General features: G+C 40.3%; 1 protein-coding gene across 1 annotated transcript; it reads right to left on the bottom strand.

Moving 5' to 3' along the window:
* Positions 1 to 2984: 2984 nt before the first annotated feature.
* On the bottom strand, positions 2985 to 3257 carry LOC133049948 (keratin-associated protein 21-1-like). The gene has a single exon (XM_061134030.1). The coding sequence runs from the start codon at positions 3255 to 3257 to the stop codon at positions 2985 to 2987; it is 273 nt and encodes a 90-aa protein (XP_060990013.1).
* Between the last annotated feature and the right edge of the window lie 17734 nt (positions 3258 to 20991).

Genomic DNA, 20991 nt, shown 5'->3' with positions numbered 1-20991 from the left:
CAACACTTGTTTGTCAAATACCCACTCTATTTATTCTAAGAGGATGTAAAAATGAATTGAGATAATGTATATAAAGACATTTTACAACATGCAGTAGAGATGAAATGATTCAGTTGAGTTCAGTTCAGTCACTTGATCGTTTCCAACTCTGCAACCCCATGAACCAGGCATCTTCCATGCCAGGTCTCCCTGTCCACCACAATTCCCAGAGCTTACCCAAACTCATGTCCATTGAGTCGGTGATGCCATCCAAACATCTCATCCTCTCCCATCCCCTTTCCTCCTGCCCTCAATTTTCCCAGCATCAGGATCTTTTCAAATGAGTCAGCTCTTCTCATCAGGTGGCCAAAGTATTGGAGTTTCAGCTTCAGGGACTCTCAAGAGTCTTCTTCAAAATCACAGTTCAAAAGCATCAATTCTTCTGCACTCAGATTTCTTTATGGTCCAAATCTCACATCCATACATGAACACTGGAAAAACCATAGCCTTGACTGGACAGACTTTTGTTGGCAAAGTAATGTGTCTCCTTTTTAATATACTGTCTAGGTTGTTCATAACTTTCCTTCCAAGGAGTAAACATCTTTTAATTTCATGGCTGCACTCACCATCTGCAGTGATTTTGGAGCCCAGAAAAATAAAGTCAGCCACTGCTTCCACTGTTTCCCCATCTATTTGCCATGAAGTGATGGGACCAGATGCCATGATCTTAGTTTTCTGAATGTTGAGCTTTAAGCCAACTTTTTCACTCTCCTCTTTCACTTTCATCAGGAGGCTCTTTAGTTCTTCTTCACTTTCTGCCATATGGGTGGTGTCATCTGCATATCTGAGGTTATTAATATTTCTCCCAGCCATCTTGATTCCAGCTTGTGCTTCTTCCAGCCCAGCATTTCTCATGATGTACTCTGCATAGAAGTTAAATAAGCAGAGTGACAATATACAGCCTTGATGTACTCCTTTCCCTATTTGGAACCAGTCTGTTGGTCCATGTCCAGTTCTAACTGTTGCTTTCTGACCTGCATACAGGTTTCTCAAAGGGCAGGTCAGGTGGCCTGGTATTCCCATCTCTTTCAGAATTTTCCACAGTTTATTGTAATTTCTTTCAGAAATTTCCACAGTCGATGGTTATGGCATAGTCAGTAAAGCAGAAGTAGATGTTTTTCTGGAACTCTTTTGCTTTTTTGATGATCCAGCAGATGTTGGCAATTTCATCTCAGGTTCCTCTGTCTTTTCTAAATCCACCTTGAACATCTGGAGGTTCACGGTTTGCATATTGCTGAAACTTGGCTTGGAGAATTTTGAGCATTACTTTACTAGCATGTGAGATGAGTGCAGTTGTGCAGTTGTTTGAGCATTCTTTGGCATTGCCTTTCTTTAGGATTGTCATGAAAACTGACCTTTTGCAATTCTGTGGCCACTACTGAGTTTTCCAAATTTGCTGGCATATTGAGTGCAGCACCTTCACAGAATCAAGTTTCAGGATTTGAAATAGCTCAACTGGAATTCCATCACCTCCACTAGGTTTGTTCGTAGTGATGCTTTCTAAGGCCCACTTGACTTCACATTCCAAGGTGTGTGGCTCTAGGTGAGTGATCACATTATTGTGATTATCTGGGTCGTGAAGATCTTTTTTGTATTCTTCCCACCTCTTCTTAATATCTTCTGCTTCTGTTAGCTCCATACCATTTCTATCCTTTATTGAGCCCAACTTGCATGAAATATTCCCTTAGTATCTCTAATTTTCTTGAAGAGATCTCTAGTCTTTCCCATTCTATTGTTTTCCTCTATTTCTTTGCACTGATCACTGAAGAAGGCTTTCTTATCTCTCCTTGCTATTCTTTGGAACTGTGCATTCAAATGGGTCTATCTTTCCTTTTCTCCTTTGCTTTTCACTTCTCTTCTTTTCACAGCTATTTGTAAGGCCTCCTCAGACAGCCATTTTACTTTTTTGCATCTCTTTTTCTTGGGGATGATCTTGATTCCTCTCTCCTGTACAATGTCACAAAGTCTGTCCATAGTTCATCAGGCACTCTGGTCATCAGATCTAGTCCTTTAAATCTATGTCTCACATCCACTGTATATTTGTAAGGGATTTGATTTAGGTCATACCTGAATGGTTTAGTGGTTTTCCCCACTTTCTTCAACTGAAATCTGAATTTAGCAATAGAGGAGTTCATGATCTGAGCCACAGTCAGCTCCCAGTCTTATTTTTGATGACTGTATAGAGCTTCTCCATCTTTGCCTGCAAAGAATATACATTCCTTAGTTCTTTATTCTCAAGTGCATAACACCCAACACTGCTCCCAATTTCTCATTACTTCTGGGAAGTATCCTTCTATCCCATTACTCCATTAGGAAGTCAGGTCGTCTCTTCTCTACCTGGACTTTGTCATGGCCACCTGAATGTGTCATTCTGCCTCCACCCCATTCTCGACATGATGAGATTTGCAAAGCTCGGTTCTGAAATACTGTGAGATTTGTGCCTGGGTATGTGAGTGCCTGAGCATGTGAGATACAAGAAATAGTTGGAGAAGGTATTATTTTTGGTGCAAATACGAGAAGAAATGCTTGAGTTATATCAAAGAACTCAAGGTTCAAGCACTCTGTTAGCCCAGTCTTCGAAAGAGGCCATAGCACCTCAAGAAAGACTAATACATAAGCAGTACACAGAGATTTGTTAGAAGCAATGAGCCATTTTTATTGAGAATAAGGGGTTATCCATGCTACAGAATGTTAGGGTCATTAACACAGTCATAACAGAGACTCAGAGATTAAGGGAATAGAGGCTAACATTTGGAAGTGTCAGATGATATCACCATTGAACTTCAGACCTCAAGGACGTCAATCGAAAAATGGGTAGTTGGAGGTCAAAGCCTCTGTCAGGCATGCAATTTCTTGAAAGTGCAAATCATGGGTACAGATCCTCGAAGCAGTATTATCTTTAGATTCCTCATTTCAGAAGCAAATTAGGCTAAGATGGTGATGTTCTAGCAGCAAGAAGAATAATATCTCCTGTAGCAAACTGGCCAGTAGCTGCTAGAGCCAGAGCCATATCCACAGCCATATCTGGTTCCATAACCACAGCCATAATAGGGGCTAAATCCACAGCCATATCCTGTTCCATAGCCACAGCCGTATCCTGAGCCGTATCCACAGCCATATCTAGCTCCATATCCACAGCCATAGTAGGGGCTGAGTCCACAGCTATAGCTGTTTCCACAGCCATAGCCACAGGAGTTGCCATAGTAGTTACAACACATGTTGCCAAGGGAAGAGGATTCAGGTGGACTGCGAGAGGATGTTTCTGAAGTGTGTGTCTTCTCCTTCCCGTGGACCTTTATATACTGTCAGTAATTGGCAGAGCATACCATTCATTCCCTGACATAGACAACAAATATGGAAGCAACATCATGAGCCAGTCACGTTGCCACTGACAGTCAATAATATTTACTTAAAATAGCTCATTATTTTGGAGACTCCTGGTTTGTTTTAAGAGCTTCACTTTAATTTGTTCTGCTGACAAACTGTCTTAGTAGAATCGTGTGACCCAAAGCTGGTCATTTTCAAAACCTCCCATCATTTAACATATCTTATAAGACAAGCTTGTTGGGGAACATCAGATAATTTTGCCTCCTTTTCTCTCTCATTTTTCCAAAATACCTGCTTCTGACCACAGGAAAAGGAATATTCCTGTCTCCTTTCCTGAATCATTGCAACTTCCTGTCCATTCTCTCCTAGCCTTTCTGCACTCCTTACCCCTGCCTTGTCCAGCTCTCCTCAAATCCTAAGAATCTGATCAGTATCTGATAATTCAAAATGAAGTCCATTCCCTGGAAGAGTGAATACTTACAGTTGTGGAGACAGTATGCTGTATGTGTTTTTTCTTATATTTTCTTCTTCCATGCACCAGGCAATGGAAGGTCCTGTTCAAGTGGGGTAGCCCTCTTTTTCTCTCTCTCTCTTTTGTGGCTACCTGAGTATCACCATTGAGGAGACTTTAACAATTTAACCAACTTTATTTGGCTGAAGAATCAGAAGACCTCAGTTAGACCAGAAACTAATTTTTTCACATACAGCCTTATCAGAGTTTTGTGTTATGAGATGTTAGTCCATTCCCCTCATTCAATCATTCTTTCCCTCTTCTGTCACTACTGTTCCTTACACATTTAGTTCAAATGCTAAAGGTAAGTAGGTCACTTTGATACTTACAGCAAAAGGCCATCTTCAGCTCCTAATACACTGATGACATCAAGTACCACAGAACTCAATTTTATCCTTATTCATATGTACATTAATCAGAAGTTTTCAACCTCCTATAAAAATGTTCATTGTGACTTCAAAATATATGTCTCCTTTCTTCTAAATAATCCTCTCTAACACACTAACCTTTTTGACATGTAAAAGAGGAAAATGAGTATCATTTCTTCTGCATTAATATTTTTCTTGCCACCAAATTTCTCAGCTTAAAGAAACTATTTGTACATCAAAACTCAGGTCTGTAATCAGCTCCTGTGACATGCCTTCCCTCCATGTTATTGTCTGAACTGGATCATCCTTCTCTTGGCTTCTGGGGCTTCCCTGGTGGCTCACGAAAGAATCTGCCTGCAATGCAAGAGATGTAGGTTTGATCCCTGGGTCTTGAAGATCCCCTGGAGGAGGAAATGGCAACCCCCTCCAGTGTTCTTGCCTGAGAAATCCCAAGGACAGAGGAGCCTGGTGGGCTATATAGTCCATGGGGTTCAAAGAGTCTGACATGACCTAGCAACTAAGCCGCCACTACTGCTCTTGGCTCCTATGTGCAGACACATGTCGGAGCACCTGTCAAAGTTTATTGAACCTAGGTCTTGCCTTACTAATTGAAACGTAACTTCATACCAAACTTTCAAACTTTGATGACCAAACATTCAGTCCAAAAAAAACTATGTTGCTTTGTTTGTTTTTGTTTGCTTATCTTAGTTTCTAGATTTTATTTAAATCAACTTTTTTGAATCTGGTAGACTCCAAAACTTAGATTATTTTTCACTGTAACAGCCATGAAATCCAAAATGGAAGGGAGTATAAAGTCAAGAAGATCATTCTTGGGGAGGAGCCAAGATGGCAGAGGTGTAGGACGGGGAGACCACTTTCTCTCCTACAAATTCATCAAAAGAATAACTGAACGCAGAGCAAACTTCACAAAACAACTTCTGATCGCTAGCTGAGGTCGTCAGGCACCCAGAAAAGCAGCCCATTGTCTTCGAAAGGAGCTAGGACAAAATATAAAAGATAAAAAGTGAGACAAAAGAGCTAAGGACGGAGAGCCATCCCGGGAAGGGAGTCTTAGGCGGCATTGCTTGGGGTAGGGTCCGGGCCTGAGTGCCCTGAGGACAATCAGAGGGACCTTCTGTGAGTTGTCAACTTGAACTGTGGGAGAGTAAAAGAGAGAGAGAAAATTAACCGGCCCGAACACACTGCCGGCGTTCGCAGAACAAAGGGACTGAGAAGGTCCAGAGAAGAGCTCGCAGGCTGCGGACCAGCCCAGCCCCGCCGGAGGCAGGAGGCAGGGGGGAGGGGAAGGTCGCGGCGAGACACAGGGCGCAGGCACCCGACCGGCGCGGGCGGGGACTGGGGCTGGGGACGCGGAGGGCAGAAGGCGCAGGCACCCGACTGGCGCCAGCGGAAACTGAGACTGGGACCGCGGAGGGGAGGGGGCGCGCCACACCTGGGGAGAGTGCGCCCACCAAGCCCCTGGCTGCCTGGACCGCTCTGACGGGGAAGGCACAGAGAGCAGGCGCAGCTTCTCCTTCCGCGCTTTTGTGGAACACCCGAGGGCTGGAACCGCGCGCAGCACGGGGCGCGCTCCATATAGAACAGCCGGGAGCCTGAGCGGCGCAGAGGAGAGAGCAGCGTCAGCCCCTCCCCGCAGAGCGACGGAACTAGCTACCTGAATAAGAGTCCACTTCCGCCCTCCTGTGTCAGGGCGGAAATGAGGCTCTGAAGAGACCGGCAAACAGAATCCAAATAAACAAAGGGAACCGCTTCAGAAGGGACTGGTGCAACATATTAAAATCCCTGTAGAAAACACCGACTACACCGGAAGGGGCCTGTAGATATCGAGAAGCGAAAGCTGGAACGAGGAGCTATCTGAAACTGAGCCGAACCCACACTGACCGCAACCACTCCAGAGAAATTCCTAGATATATTTTCACTATTTTTTTTTTTTAAGTAAGAAAAAAAAAGGTTTTTTTTTATTTTTTTAATTTTTAATTTATTCTTTTTTCTCTTTTATTTTCCTTTAAAATTCCTTATTACTCCCCCATTACTCCTTAACTTTCATTTTCATAGATTTTTACGATTTTTTTTAATTAGGGAAAAAATTTTTTTTTTCTTTTTTTTTTCTTTTCTTTTTCTCTTCTATTTTCTATTTTTCTTTTTCTCTTATTTCTTTTAAAGTCCTCTAGTACTCCTCTACTACTCCTTAATTTTCATTTTCAATACACTGTAACCTTACAAAAAAGAAAAAAAGAAGAGAAGAGAAGCCCTATTATTAAAACCGAAATTCAGTTCCCATTTTTATTCAGGAGTGTGTTGATTATTCTCTCCCAATCTTGACTCTCTGTTTTCTACCTCAGAACACCTCTATTTCCTCCTTTCCCCTTCTCTTCCCAATCCAATTCTGTGAACCTCTGTAGGTGTCTGGGCTACAGAGAACACTCTGGGAACAGACAGCTGCGTAGATCTGTCTCTCTCCTCTTGAGTCCCCCTTTTTCTCCTCCTGCTCATCTCTATCTCCCTCCTCCCTCTCCTCTTCTTCATGTAACTCTGTGAAACTCTCTGGGTGTCCCTAACGGAGGTGAATCTTTTCGCCATTAACCTAGAAGTTTTCTTATCAGGGCTGTATAGTTGGAGAGGTCCTGAGACTACAGGAAGAATAAAACTGAAATCCAGAGGCAGGAGACTTAAGCCCAAAACCTGAGAACACCAGAAAACTCCCGACTACGTGGAACTTTAAGTAATAAGTGACCGTCCAAAAGCCTCCATACCTACACTGAAACCAACCACCACCCAAGAGCCAATAAGTTTTAGAGCAAGACATACCACGCAAATTCTCCAGCAACGCAGGAACATAGCCCTGAACGTCAACATACAGGCTGCCCAAGGTCACACCTAACACATAGACCCATCTCAAAACTCATTACTGGGCACTCCATTGCTCTCCAAAGAGAAGAAATCAAGTTCCAAGCACCAGAACACTGACGCAAGCTTCCCTAACCAGGAAACCTTGACAAGCCAATCGTCTAACCCCACCCACTGGGTAAATCCTCCACAATAAAAAGGAGCCACAGACCTCCAGAATACAGAAAGCCCACTCCAGACACAGCAATCTAAACAAGATGAAAAGGCAAAGAAATACCCAACAGGTAAAGGAACATGAAAAATGCCCACCAAGTCAAACAAAAGAGGAGGAGATAGGGAATCTACCTGAAAAAGAATTTAGAATAATGATAATAAAAATGATCCAAAATCTTGAAAACAAAATGGAGTTGCAGATAAATAGCCTGGAGACAAAGATTGAAAAGATGCAAGAAATGTTTAATAAAGACTTAGAAGAAATAAAAAAGAGTCAATTAAAAATGAATAATGCAGTGAATGAGCTCAAAAACACTCTGGAGGAAACCAAGAGTAGAATAACGGAGACAGGAGATAGGATAAGTGAGGCAGAAGATAAAATGGTGGAAATAAATGAAGCAGAGAGGAAAAAAGAAAAAAGGATCAAAAGAAATGAGGACAACCTCAGGGACCTCTGGGACACTGTGAAACACCCCAACATTCGAATCATAGGAGTCCCAGAAGAAGAAGACAAAAAGAAAGGCCATGAGAAAATACTCGAGGAGATAATAGCTGAAAACTTCTCTAAAATTGGGAAGGAAATAGCCACCCAAGTCCAAGAAACCCAGAGAGTCCCAAACAGGATAAACCCAAGGCGAAACACCCCAAGACACATACTAGTCAAATTAACAAAGATCAAACACAAAGAACAAATATTAAAAGCAGCAAGGGAGAAACAACAAATAACACACAAAGGGATTCCCATAAGGATAACAGCTGATCTATCAATAGAAACCCTCCAGGCCAGAAGGGAATGGCAGGACATACTGAAAGTAATGAAAGAGAATAACCTACAACCTAGATTACTGTATCCAGCAAGGATCTCATTCAGATATGAAGGAGAATTCAAAAGCTTTACAGACAAGCAAAAGCTGAGAGAATTCAGCACCACCAAACCAGCTCTTCAACAAATGCTAAAGGATCTTCTCTAAACAGGAAATGCAGAAAGGTTGTATAAACGTGAACCCAAAACAACAAAGTAAATGGCAACGGGACCACACCTATCAATAATTACCCTAAATGTAAATGGGTTGAATGCCCCAACCAAAAGACAAAGATTGGCTGAATGGATACAAAAACAAGACCCCTATATATGCTGTCTACAAGAGACCCACCTCAAAACAAGAGACACATACAGACTAAAAGTGAAGGGCTGGAAAAAAGATCATTCTTTTCATTGGATATACTTGAATTTCAACAACAAAGGAATGAGTGGTGATTGAGTACTTCATTGAATGCCTTTAACAGGGATTTTCACAAGGCTGCCAACTTCAGTTGTTGAGAAGTTTCATTATCAGACATTTTTCCTTCAGTGGAGAAATCTTTCTACCAATATTTCTGATATTGGTCACTGGTCTAATCTTAACACACTGCTATGTTTCATCCCTAACCATAAACATAAAGAACATATATTCCATTTTTCTTATCCTTCAGTTTCTTACCTTTTCTGTCCACCTTGAAATGCAAAACTATAAATTCTACTTGACAAATTCTCTGGTACAGACATTTTACTTTTCAGTGCCACAGCCAACACACCCTGTCTGGTCAATATCCCTGGATTATTGAAAAGCTCTTTTATCTTTATTGCATCATTTCTAACACCTTTCTATTCAGATCTCTGGATACTGGTTTAAGGCAGTAAAGGCAACTCCCATTCTGTGCATCCTCGAATAACCAGCTCTGAGGATAGTCCCTGATACATAATGTGGACTCTATATTCTTCCATAAAAATGGGTGAATCAAATCAAACATATATTCAAACATTGGAGAGCCATGTGTACTCTACAAGACATTTGATTATATGCTTCAATTGCCTGAATACAAATTTCTTTTTTCTAAAATGAGGCCTAACTATTTTTACATAATTGTTTTCCTTATGTTTCATACAGATTTAGTGTTCCAGTTAGGAATTTTACTCAATAAATGCTATTCCCTTTATCTCACTTTCCTTTTTTTTTTTTTTCCCCCTCTTGGCTATATATATTTATTTTGTGATTATTAAATTAATCCATGTTATTTAAGTATGTACTTTTCAGAATCCAAACATAAATTTTAACTTTAAATAATTTTGCTTTGTTTTTTTGTTTTTTGGTTTTTTTTTTTTTTTTTTTTTTTGCAGTATTGAGGTGGACCTAGAAATTCTCATACTGAATGAAGTAAATCAGACAGAGAAAGACAAATATATGATATGCTTTTTTTAGATTTCTATGGAATCTAAAACTAATAGTACCAATGAACCTATTTATAAAACAGAAATAGAGTCACAAAAGTAGAAAACATGGTTGCCAAGGGTTGGGGGGAAAAGGGAGGACAGAGGGGGATAAGCTGGGAGGTTGAGAATGACATATTCACACTACTATATATAAAATAGATAACTAATAAAAATCTACTGTAAGGCACAGGGAACTCTACCCAATGTTCTGTAATGACCTACATAAGAATAGAATCTGACAAAGGAGTGGATACAGGTAAACATATAACTGATTTACTTTGCTGTATAGCAGAAAACTAGCACAACATTGTAAATCAACTATATGCCAATAAAAATTAAATTTTTAAAATCTCATTTTTCTTATTCCATAGTTTTAAATTCTTGTCTAATAATAGCTTTAAAATACCCATATTTATTGGTACTGAAATCCTGATTTAATCTGAATTTAATAGCTTTGTAATGTAAAGCTGAATGTAATAGCTTTCTAATGTAAAGGAAGTCATTCTATGGCATAACACATATGTATGCCCTAATTTAAAAAGCTTTTATGATGAGGAAGCAAAACCCCTCAGAATATAAATTACCTTCTTACTGTCCTTTTTGCACTCTGACCAAGCCATTTTGTATAGCAATTTATTACCCAAAATACAGTGTCAACATTATGTCAACATAATGGGCATGGAATCATGCATATTTTCATGTTCAGAAATTAAAGAATAACTTTATGTTATATTTTTAAAGCATATGTCTTAGGAACATGTTTATGCAAAAATTTGATATCAATACTTTTGAAACTCCACAGGAGTAAAAAGATCAGTCCATAGTAGAAAAATATTTTATTTCTAGGACTGTTTATTTTGATAACTTGAATTAAGTATCATCTTGCACTAAGACATTTTAGTCAAGATCAAAGACTTATTAAACAGTAGGTTTTAAATATCCACATGAACTATGTTCTAAAGATTTCCTTAATTATGACTATATATGGGCTTTCCTGGTGGTTCAAATGGTAAAGAACCTGCATGCAATGCAGGAAATCTGGATTTGATCCCTAGGTTGGGAAGAACCCCTGGAGAATGGAATGGTTACCCACTCCAGTATTCTTGCCTGGAGTATTCCATGGATAGAGGAGCCTGGCAGGCTACAGTCCAAGGGGTCGCAAAGAGTCAGACACAAATGAATAACTTTCACTTCACTTAATTTCATAGATTTCCTCCGTAGGGTATATTTTTTTCTATCTTCCAATCCCCCAAATCTCCTAGCCTACACTCTCATTAAATACTGAAAAGATTCCTTCTAATCAGTTCATCTCTATTGCATGTAGTAAAATGTCTTTATACACATTATCTCAAAACATTTTCACATCCTCTTAAAAAACATAGAGTGGGTACTTGACAAACAAGTGTTTGGAGGTAGAAGCTGAGGCTCAGAATGATTAAGTCACTATCTTGAAATCATACAGCAATTGAATGTCAGAGCCAAGTTTTCGTAGTCTTCTGCTAGTGAACTCACTGCCATATGCTCCTCCTGACCAGGCCCTGTCCTGCTTATGGAAGAGGTATGGGCTGTGCTCTAAATAATCTGAAGAGAAAAAAGAAAGTCTGAGAGTTCCCCTCTAAGTCTGCTTAGTGATTACACACCTCCACTGGTGGTAATCAGTTCAGTTCATTCAGTCACTCAGTCATGTCAGATTCTTTGCAACTACATGGACCACGGCATACCAGGACTCCGTGTCCATCACCAACTCCCGGAGCTTGCTCAAACTCATGTCCATTGAATCGCTGATGCCATCCAACCATCTCATCCTCTGTCATCCCCTTCTCCTCCCACCTTCAATCTTTCCCAGAATCAGGGACTTTTCCAAGGGGTCAGTTCTTCGCATCAGGTGGCCAAAGTATTGGAGTTTCAGCTTCAACATCAGTCCTTCCAATGAATAGTCAGGATTGATCTCGATTAGGATGGACTGGTTGGATCTCCTTGCAGTCCAAGGGACTCTCAAGAGTCTTTTTCCAACACCACAGTTCAAAAGCATCAATTCTTCAGCACTCAGCTTTCTTTATAGTGCAACTCTCACATCCATACATGACCACTGGAGAAACCATAGCCTTGACTAGATGAACCTTTGTTGGCAAAGTAATGTCTCTGCTTTTTAATATGTTGTCTAGGTTGGCCATAACTTTTCTTCCAAGAGGTAAGCATCTTTTAATTTCATGCCTGCAATCACCATCTGCAGTGATTTTGGAGTCCCAAAAAATAAAGTCCGACACTGTATCCACTGTTTCCTCACCTATTTGCCATGAAGTGGTGGTCCAGATGTCATGATCTTAGTTCTCTGAATGTTGCATTTTAAGACAACTTTTTAACTCGCCTCTTTCACTTTCATCAGGAGGCTCTTTAGTTCTTCTTCACTTTCTGCCAGAAGGGTGGTGTTATCTGCATATCTGAGGTTATTGATATTTCTCCCGGCAATCTTGATTCCAGCTTGTGCTTCTTCCAGCCCAGCGTTTCTCATGCTGTACTCTGCATAGAAGTTAAATAAGCAGGGTGACAATATACAGCTGTTATGTATTCCTTTCTGTATTTGGAACCAGTCTGTTGTTCCATGTTGCTTCTTGACCTGCAAACAGATTTCTCAAGAGACAGGTCAGTTGGTCTGGTGTTGCCATCTCTTTCAGAATTTTCCACAGTTTGTGGTGATCCACAAGTCAAAGACTTTGGCATAGTCAATGAAGCAGAAATAGATGGTCTTTTGGAACATCTTGCTTTTTTGATAATCCAACAGATGCTGGCAATTTGATCTCTGGTTCCTCTGCCTTTTCTAAATCCAGCTTGAACATCTGGAAGTTCACGGTTCATATACTGTTGAAGCCTGGCTTGGAGAATTTTGATCATTACTTTACTAGTGTGTGAGATGAGGGCAATTGTGTGGTAGTTTGAGCATTCTTTAGCATTGCCTTTCTTTGGGGTTGGAATGAACATCGACCTTTTCCAGTCCTTTTTGCACTGTGAGGTGGTGGTAATAAATGTATGCAAAGACTTGTTGTCCCACTCCCCTATCTGACTGGCCAGTTCCTACTCAAGCCTCATGTCAAATGCCCCATCTTCTCAGAACTCTTTCCTGATTCGCACAACACTAATAACTTTCCATATTTTATAACTTTCATAACACATGGCTATAAAAACAATTGCTTCATTTCTATTTTTAATCTTACTTTGTTACTCATATATAACATTATGAATTCACTGAGAACTGGGCCCATTGGATGGATAGATGAGAGATACATACATACATACATACATACATAAACTGCCCACATCTAACACCACAAGCTTTACCTCTCTTTCCTTAGCCTCTATATTGGTTAACAGCTTCTGCCTATACTGCTGAGTATCCAGAAGATCTGACATGATTTTATTTGAAGACAGAATGATTGAAAAATCCCACCAGCCATGATATTCTTCCTATTTTTCTATAATACTTTGCAGTGTGAAAATCTGACTCCCCCCTCCACCCACACTCCCTACTCCTGCAACAAATGCAGAAGGCACAAACCAGAGAAAGTGTACCCCCCTTGACTTCCTTGTTTCCAGAGTCCCAACATCATTCTCTGTCAGGCAGGCTCAATACTGCTGAGTCAGTGCTGAGTTGTGTCTATACAGCTGTATCTGAGCTGCATCTATACCCCCAGTGGAAATCTCCAACGCTTTAGCAGCTCAAGGTGCTTAGGAGGTGAAAGTGTCAATATAAGATGCATGTGGGTAGCCAGGGGGATGGTCTGCAAGACTGAGAGTTACCCACAGTCTCTGACCTTTAGATGTGCCATCAAGTGTGGTGGGAAACATTGAAATCAACCTGCTCCATGACATAACAATTTGCTTCGGAAGAGCTTATTTTACTACGCACTTCTAATTTAAGATATCTCTTTTTAATTTGCTCTTCCCTAGGGTTTTATCTAGTTGATAATAAGACTAGAATAACATTTTATTTTTCATAATCCCAGCTTTATTGAAAATTTGTCTCTCATGTGACTCATCTTCTTACAAAGACTAAAATAAATGTTGAGTCCTCTAAATTCAGTGGCTTTGAAATCATCTGTGTGTGTATGTGTGCATATCTGTGTGTGTATGTGTGTGTGTGTATTTGTTGCATATGTGTGCATATGTTTATCCTTATTAGGCAAAGCTAATAAAATATGCTTATCCTTATTAGGCAAGACTCGTAAAATTATTATCATTTTCCACACTTTACATAAAATAATACTATTAGACTGAGGGTTTCTAACAAGCCAGAGAAACTGAGAGGGATTTTACTTGTTATTCCCTATATTTTTCCATTGCTCATGCTCAGTTGTGTCCGACTCTTTGTGACCCTTTGGACTGTAACCTGCCAGGTTCCTCTGCCCTTGGGATTTTCCAGGTAAGAATATTGGAGTAGGTTACCATTTCCTTCTCCAAAGGATCTTCCCAGCCCAGGAATTGAAACTGTCTCCTGTGTCTCCTGCATTGTAGACACTTTTTACCCACTGAGCCACTGGGAAAGCAATTTTCATACAAATTGAAAGGTTAGATTCTATTTACAGTTATTACAAAATATTTACTGAATTTCCCATGTTGTATAATACTCCCTTGAGCCTATCTTACACCCAGTAGTTTGAGTTTTAAAAAAATAAGTGACTTGAGGGGGAGGAGCCAAGATGGCGGAGGAGTAGGACAGGGAGACCACTTTCTCTCCTACAAATTCATCAAAAGAATAACTGAACGCAGAGCAAACTTCGCAAAACAACTTCTGATCGCTAGCTGAGGTCATCAGGCGCCGAGAAAAGCTGCCCATTGTCTTTGAAAGGAGGTAGGACAAAATATAAAAGATAAAAAGTGAGACAAAAGAGCTAAGGACGGAGATCCGTCCCGGTAAGTCTTAGGCGGCATTGCTTGGGGTAGGGTCCGGGCCTGAGTGCCCTGAGGACAATCGGAGGGAGCTTCTGTGAGTTGCCAACTTGAACTGTGGGAGAACAAAAGAGAGAAAGTAAATTAACCTGCCCGAACACACTGCCGGCCGTTCGCAGAACAAAGAGACCGAGAAAGTCCAGAGACGAGCTCGCAGGCTGCGGACCGGCCTAGCCCCGCCGGAGGCAGGAGGCAAGGGGAGGGGAAGGTCGCGGCGAGACACAGGGCGCAGGCACCCGACCGGCGCGGGCGGGGACTGGGGCTGGGGACGCGGAGGGCAGAAGGCACGCGCACCCGACTGGCGCCGGCGGAAACTGAGACTGGGTCCGCGGAAGGGAGTGGGCGCGCCACACCTGGGGAGAGAGCGCCCACCAAGCCCCTGGCTGCCTGGATCGCGCTGACGGGGAAGGCACAGAGAGCAGGCGCAGCTTTTCATTCCGCGCTTTTGTGGAACACCCGAGGGCTGGAACCTCGCGCAGCGCGGGGCGCGCTCCATATAGAACAGCCGGGAGCCTGAGCAGCGCAGACGGAGAGAGCAGGGTCAGCCCCTCCCGGCAGCGCCAGCCCGTCCCCGCAGTGCCAGCCCCTCCCCGCAGAGCGACGTAACTAGCTACCTGAATAAGAGTCCACCTCCGCCCGCCTGTGTCAGGGCGGAAATGAGGCTCTGAAGAGACCGGCAAACAGAAGCCAAATAAACAAAGGGAACTTCTTAAGAAAGGACTGGTGCAACAGATTAAAATCCCTCTAGAAAACACCAACTACACTGGAAGGGGCCTGTAGATATCGAGAAGCGAAAGCTGGAACGAGGAGCTATCTGAAACTGAGCCGAACCCACACTGACCACAACTGCTCCAGAGAAACTCCTAGATATAATTTTACTTTTTTCTCTCTTTTTTTTTCTTTTCTCTTTTTTCCCTTTTATTTTCCTTTAAAATCCCCGATTACTCCCCCATTACTCCTTAACTTTCATTTCCATAGATTATTACGATTTTTTTAATTAGGGGAAAAAAATTTTTTTTTCTTTCTTTTTTTCTTTCTTTTTTCTTTCTTTTTTTTTTCTTTTCTTTTCTTTTTCTTCTTTTTTCTTCTTTTTTTCTTTCCTTTTTCTTTTCTATTTTCTATCTTTCTTTTTCTCTTATTTCTTTTAAACTCCTCTAGTACTCCTCTACTACTCCTTAATTTTCATTTTCAATACACTATAACCTTACAAAAAAAAAAAAGAAGAGAAGCCCTATTTTTAAACCAAAGATTATTCTCTCCCAATCTTGACTCTCTGTTTTCTACCTCAGAACACCTCTATTTCCTCCTTTCCCCTTCTCTTCCCAATCCAATTCTGTGAATCTTTGTAGGTGACTGGGCTACGGAGAACACTCTGGGAACAGACAGCTGCGTAGATCTGTCTCTCTCCTCTTGAGTCCCCCTTTTTCTCCTCCTGCTCATCTCTATCTCCCTCCTCCCTCTCCTCTTCTTCATGTAACTCTGTGAAACTCTCTGGGTGTCCCTAACGGAGGTGAATCTTTTCGCCATTAACCTAGAAGTTTTCTTATCAGGGCTGTATAGTTGGAGAGGTCCTGAGACTACAGGAAGAATAAAACTGAAATCCAGAGGCAGGAGACTTAAGCCCAAAACCTGAGAACACCAGAAAACTCCCGACTACGTGGAACTTTAAGTAATAAGTGACCGTCCAAAAGCCTCCATACCTACACTGAAACCAACCACCACCCAAGAGCCAATAAGTTTTAGAGCAAGACATACCACGCAAATTCTCCAGCAACGCAGGAACATAGCCCTGAACGTCAACATACAGGCTGCCCAAGGTCACACCTAACACATAGACCCATCTCAAAACTCATTACTGGGCACTCCATTGCTCTCCAAAGAGAAGAAATCAAGTTCCAAGCACCAGAACACTGACGCAAGCTTCCCTAACCAGGAAACCTTGACAAGCCAATCATCTAACCCCACCCACTGGGTTAATTCTCCACAATTAAAAGGAGCCACAGACCTCCAGAATACAGAAAGCCCACTCCAGACACAGCAATCTAAACAAGATGAAAAGGCAAAGAAATACCCAACAGGTAAAGGAACATGAAAAATGCCCACCAAGTCAAACAAAAGAGGAGGAGATAGGGAATCTACCTGAAAAAGAATTTAGAATAATGATAATAAAAATGATCCAAAATCTTGAAAACAAAATGGAGTTACAGACAAATAGCCTGGAGACAAAGACTGAAAAGATGCAAGAAATGTTTAATAAAGACCTAGAAGAAATAAAGAAGAGTCAATTTAAAATGATTAATGCAATGAATCAGATCAAAAACACTTTGGAGGGAACCAAGAGTAGAATAATGGAGGCAGAAGATAGGATAAGTGCGGTAGAAGATAAAATGGTGGAAATAAATGAAGCAGAGAGGAAAAAAGAAAAAAGGATCAAAAGAAATGAGGACAACCTCAGGGACCTCTGGGACACTGTGAAACGCCCCAACATTCGAATCATAGGAATTCCAGAAGAAGAAGACAAAAAGAAAGGCCATAAGAAAATACTCGAGGAGATAATAGCTGAAAACTTCCCTAAAATGGGGAAGGAAATAGCCACCCAAGTCCAAGAAACCCAGAGAGTCCCAAACAGGATAAACCCAAGGCGAAACACCCCAAGACACATACTAGTCAAATTAACAAAGATCAAACACAAAGAACAAATATTAAAAGCAGCAAGGGAAAAACAACAAATAACACACAACGGGATTCCCATAAGGATAACAGCTGATCTATCGATAGAAACCCTCCAGGCCAGAAGGGAATGGCAGGACATACTGAAAGTAATGAAAGAGAATAACCTACAACCTAGATTACTGTATCCAGCAAGGATCTCATTCAGATATGAAGGAGAATTCAAAAGCTTTACAGATAAACAAAAGCTGAGAGAATTCAGCACCACCAAACCAGCTCTTCAACAAATGCTAAAGGATCTTCTCTAAACAGGAAATGCAGAAAGGTTGTATAAACGTGAACCCAAAACAACAAAGTAAATGGCAACGGGACCACACCTATCAATAATTACCTTAAATGTAAATGGGTTGAATGTCCCAACCAAAAGACAAAGATTGGCTGAATGGATACAAAAACAAGACCCCTATATATGCTGTCTACAAGAGACCCACCTCAAAACAAGAGACACATACAGACTAAAAGTGAAGGGCTGGAAAAAAATATTTCATGCAAATGGAGACCAAAAGAAAGCAGGAGTCGCAATACTCATATCAGATAAAATAGACTTTCAAATAAAGGAAGTGAAAAGAGACAAAGAAGGACACTACATAATGATCAAAGGATCAATCAAAGGAGAAGATATAACAATTATAAATATATATGCACCCAACATAGGAGCACCGCAACATGTGCGGCAAACACTAACAAGTATGAAAGAGGAAATTAATACTAACACAATAATAGTGGGAGACTTTAATACCCCACTCACAACTATGGATAGATCAATTAAACAGAAAATTAACAAGGAAACACAAACCTTAAATGACACAATGGACCAGCTAGACCTAATTGATATCTATAGGACATTTCACCCCAAAACAATCAACTTCACCTTTTTCTCAAGTGCACACGGAACATTCTCCAGAATAGATCACATCCTGGGCCACAAATCTGGTCTTGGAAAATTCAAAAAAACTGAAATCATTCCAGTCATCTTTTCTGACCACAGTGCAGTAAGATTAGATCTCAATTACAGGAAAAAAATTGTTAAAACTTCAAACATATGGAGGCTAAATAACACGCTTCTGAATAACCAACAAATCGTAGAAGAAATCAAAATATGTATAGAAATGAATGAAAATGAAAACACAACAACCCAAAACCTATGGGACACTGTAAAAGCAGTGCTAAGGAGAAGGTTCATAGCATTACAGGCTTACATCAAGAAACAAGAAAAAAGCCAAATAAATAACCTAACTCTACACCTAAAGCAATTAGAGAAGGAAGAACTGAAGAACCCCAAGGTTAGCAGAAGGAAAGAAATCTTAAAAATCAGGGCAGAAATAAATGCAAAAGAAACTAAAGAGACCATAGCAAAAATCAACAAAGCTAAAAGCTGGTTTTTTGAAAAAATAAACAAAATTGACAAACCATTAGCAAGACTCATTAAGAAACAAACAGAGAAGAACCAAATTAACAAAATTAGAAATGAAAATGGAGAGATCACAACAGACAACACTGAAATACAAAGGATCATAAGAGACTACTACCAGCAGCTCTATGCCAATAAAATGGACAACTTGGATGAAATGGACAAATTCTTAGAAAAGTATAACTTTCCAAAACTGAACCAGGAAGAAATAGAAGATCTTAACAGACCCATCACAAGCAAGGAAATCAAAACTGTCATCAAAAATCTTCCAGCAAACAAAAGCCCAGGACCAGATGGCTTCACAGCTGAATTCTACCAAAAATTTAGAGAAGAGCTAACACCTATCTTACTCAAACTCTTCCAGAAAATTGCAGATGAAGGTAAGCTTCCAAACTCATTCTATGAGGCCACCATCACCCTAATTCCAAAACCAGACAAAGATGCCACAAAAAAGAAAACTACAGGCCAATATCACTGATGAACATAGATGCAAAAATCCTTAACAAAATTCTAGCAAACAGAATCCAACAACATATTAAAAAAATCATACACCATGACCAAGTGGGCTTTATCCCAGGAATGCAAGGATTCTTTAATATCCGCAAATCAAACAATGTAATACAACACATTAACAAATTGAAAGATAAAAACCATATGATTATCTCAATAGATGCAGACAAAGCCTTCGACAAAATTCAACACTCATTTATGATTAAAACTCTCCAAAAAGCAGGAATAGAAGGAACATACCTCAACATAATAAAAGCTATATATGACAAACCCACAGCAAGCATCACCCTCAATGGTGAAAAATTGAAAGCATTTCCCCTGAAATCAGGAACAAGACAAGGGTGCCCACTCTCACCACTACTATTCAACATAGTGTTGGAAGTTCTGGCCACAGTAATCAGAGCAGAAAAAGAAGTAAAAGGAATCCAGATAGGAAAAGAAGAAGTGAAACTCTCACTGTTTGCAGATGACATGATCCTCTACATAGGAAACCCTAAAGACTCTACCAGAAAATTACTAGAGCTAATCAATGAATATAGTAAAGTTGCAGGATATAAAATTAACACACAGAAATCCCTTGCATTCCTATATACTAACAATGAAAAAACAGGCAGAGAAATAAAGGAAACAATACCATTCACCATTGCAACAAAAAGAATAAAATACTTAGGAGTATATCTATCTAAAGAAACAACGGACCTATACATAGAAAACTATAAAACACTGATGAAAGAGATCAAAGAGGACACAAACAGATGGAGAAACATACCGTGTTCATGGATTGGAAGAATTAATATTGTCAAAATGGCTCTTCTACCCAAAGCAGTCTATAGATTCAATGCAATCCCTATCAAGCTACCAATGGTATTTTTCACAGAACTAGACCAAAGAATTTCACAATTTGTATGGAAATACAAAAAACCTCGAATAGCCAAAGTAATCTTGAGAAAGAAGAATGGAGCTGGAGGAATCAACCTGCCTGACTTCAGACTCTACTACAAAGCCACAGTCATCAAGACAGTATGGTACTGGCACAAAGACAGAAATATAGATCAATGGAACAGAATAGAAAGCCCAGAGATAAATCCACGAACCTATGGACACCTTATCTTTGACAAAGGAGGCAAGGATATACAATGGAAAAAAGACAACCTCTTTAACAAGTGGTGCTGGGAAAACTGGTCAACCACTTGTAAAAGAATGAAACTAGAACACTTTCTAACACCATACACAAAAATAAACTCAAAATGGATTAAAGATCTAAATGTAAGACCAGAAACTATAAAACTCCTAGAGGAGAACATAGGCAAAACACTCTCCGACATAAATCACAGCAAGATCCTCTATGACCCACCTCCCAGAATATTGGAAATAAAAGCAAAACTAAACAAACGGGACCTAATGAAACTTAAAAGCTTTTGCACTACAAAGGAAACTATAAGTAAGGTGAAAAGACAGCCCTCAGATTGGGAGAAAATAATAGCAAATGAAGAAACAGACAAAGGATTAATCTCAAAAATATACAAGCAACTCCTGCAGCTCAATTCCAGAAAAATAAATGACCCAATCAAAAAATGGGCCAAAGAACTAAACAGACATTTCTCCAAAGAAGACATACAGATGGCTAACAAACACATGAAAAGATGCTCAACATCACTCATTATTAGAGAAATGCAAATCAAAACCACAATGAGGTACCATTACATGCCAGTCAGGATGGCTGCTATCCAAAAGCCTACAAGCAATAAATGCTGGAGAGGGTGTGGAGAAAAGGGAACCCTCTTACACTGTTGGTGGGAATGCAAACTAGTACAGCTGC

The sequence above is a fragment of the Dama dama genome, chromosome 31 (genome assembly GCF_033118175.1).
Source record: "Dama dama isolate Ldn47 chromosome 31, ASM3311817v1, whole genome shotgun sequence".
NCBI lineage: Eukaryota > Metazoa > Chordata > Mammalia > Artiodactyla > Cervidae > Dama > Dama dama.
The sequence above is the reverse complement of the archived record's forward strand: the minus strand, read 5'-3'. Positions and strand labels throughout refer to the sequence as shown.

Bases quoted from the DNA above. Each gene is read 5' to 3' on its own strand.
- LOC133049948 (XM_061134030.1), bottom strand. From the start codon at position 3,257: ATGTGTTGTAACTACTATGGCAACTCCTGTGGCTATGGCTGTGGAAAC.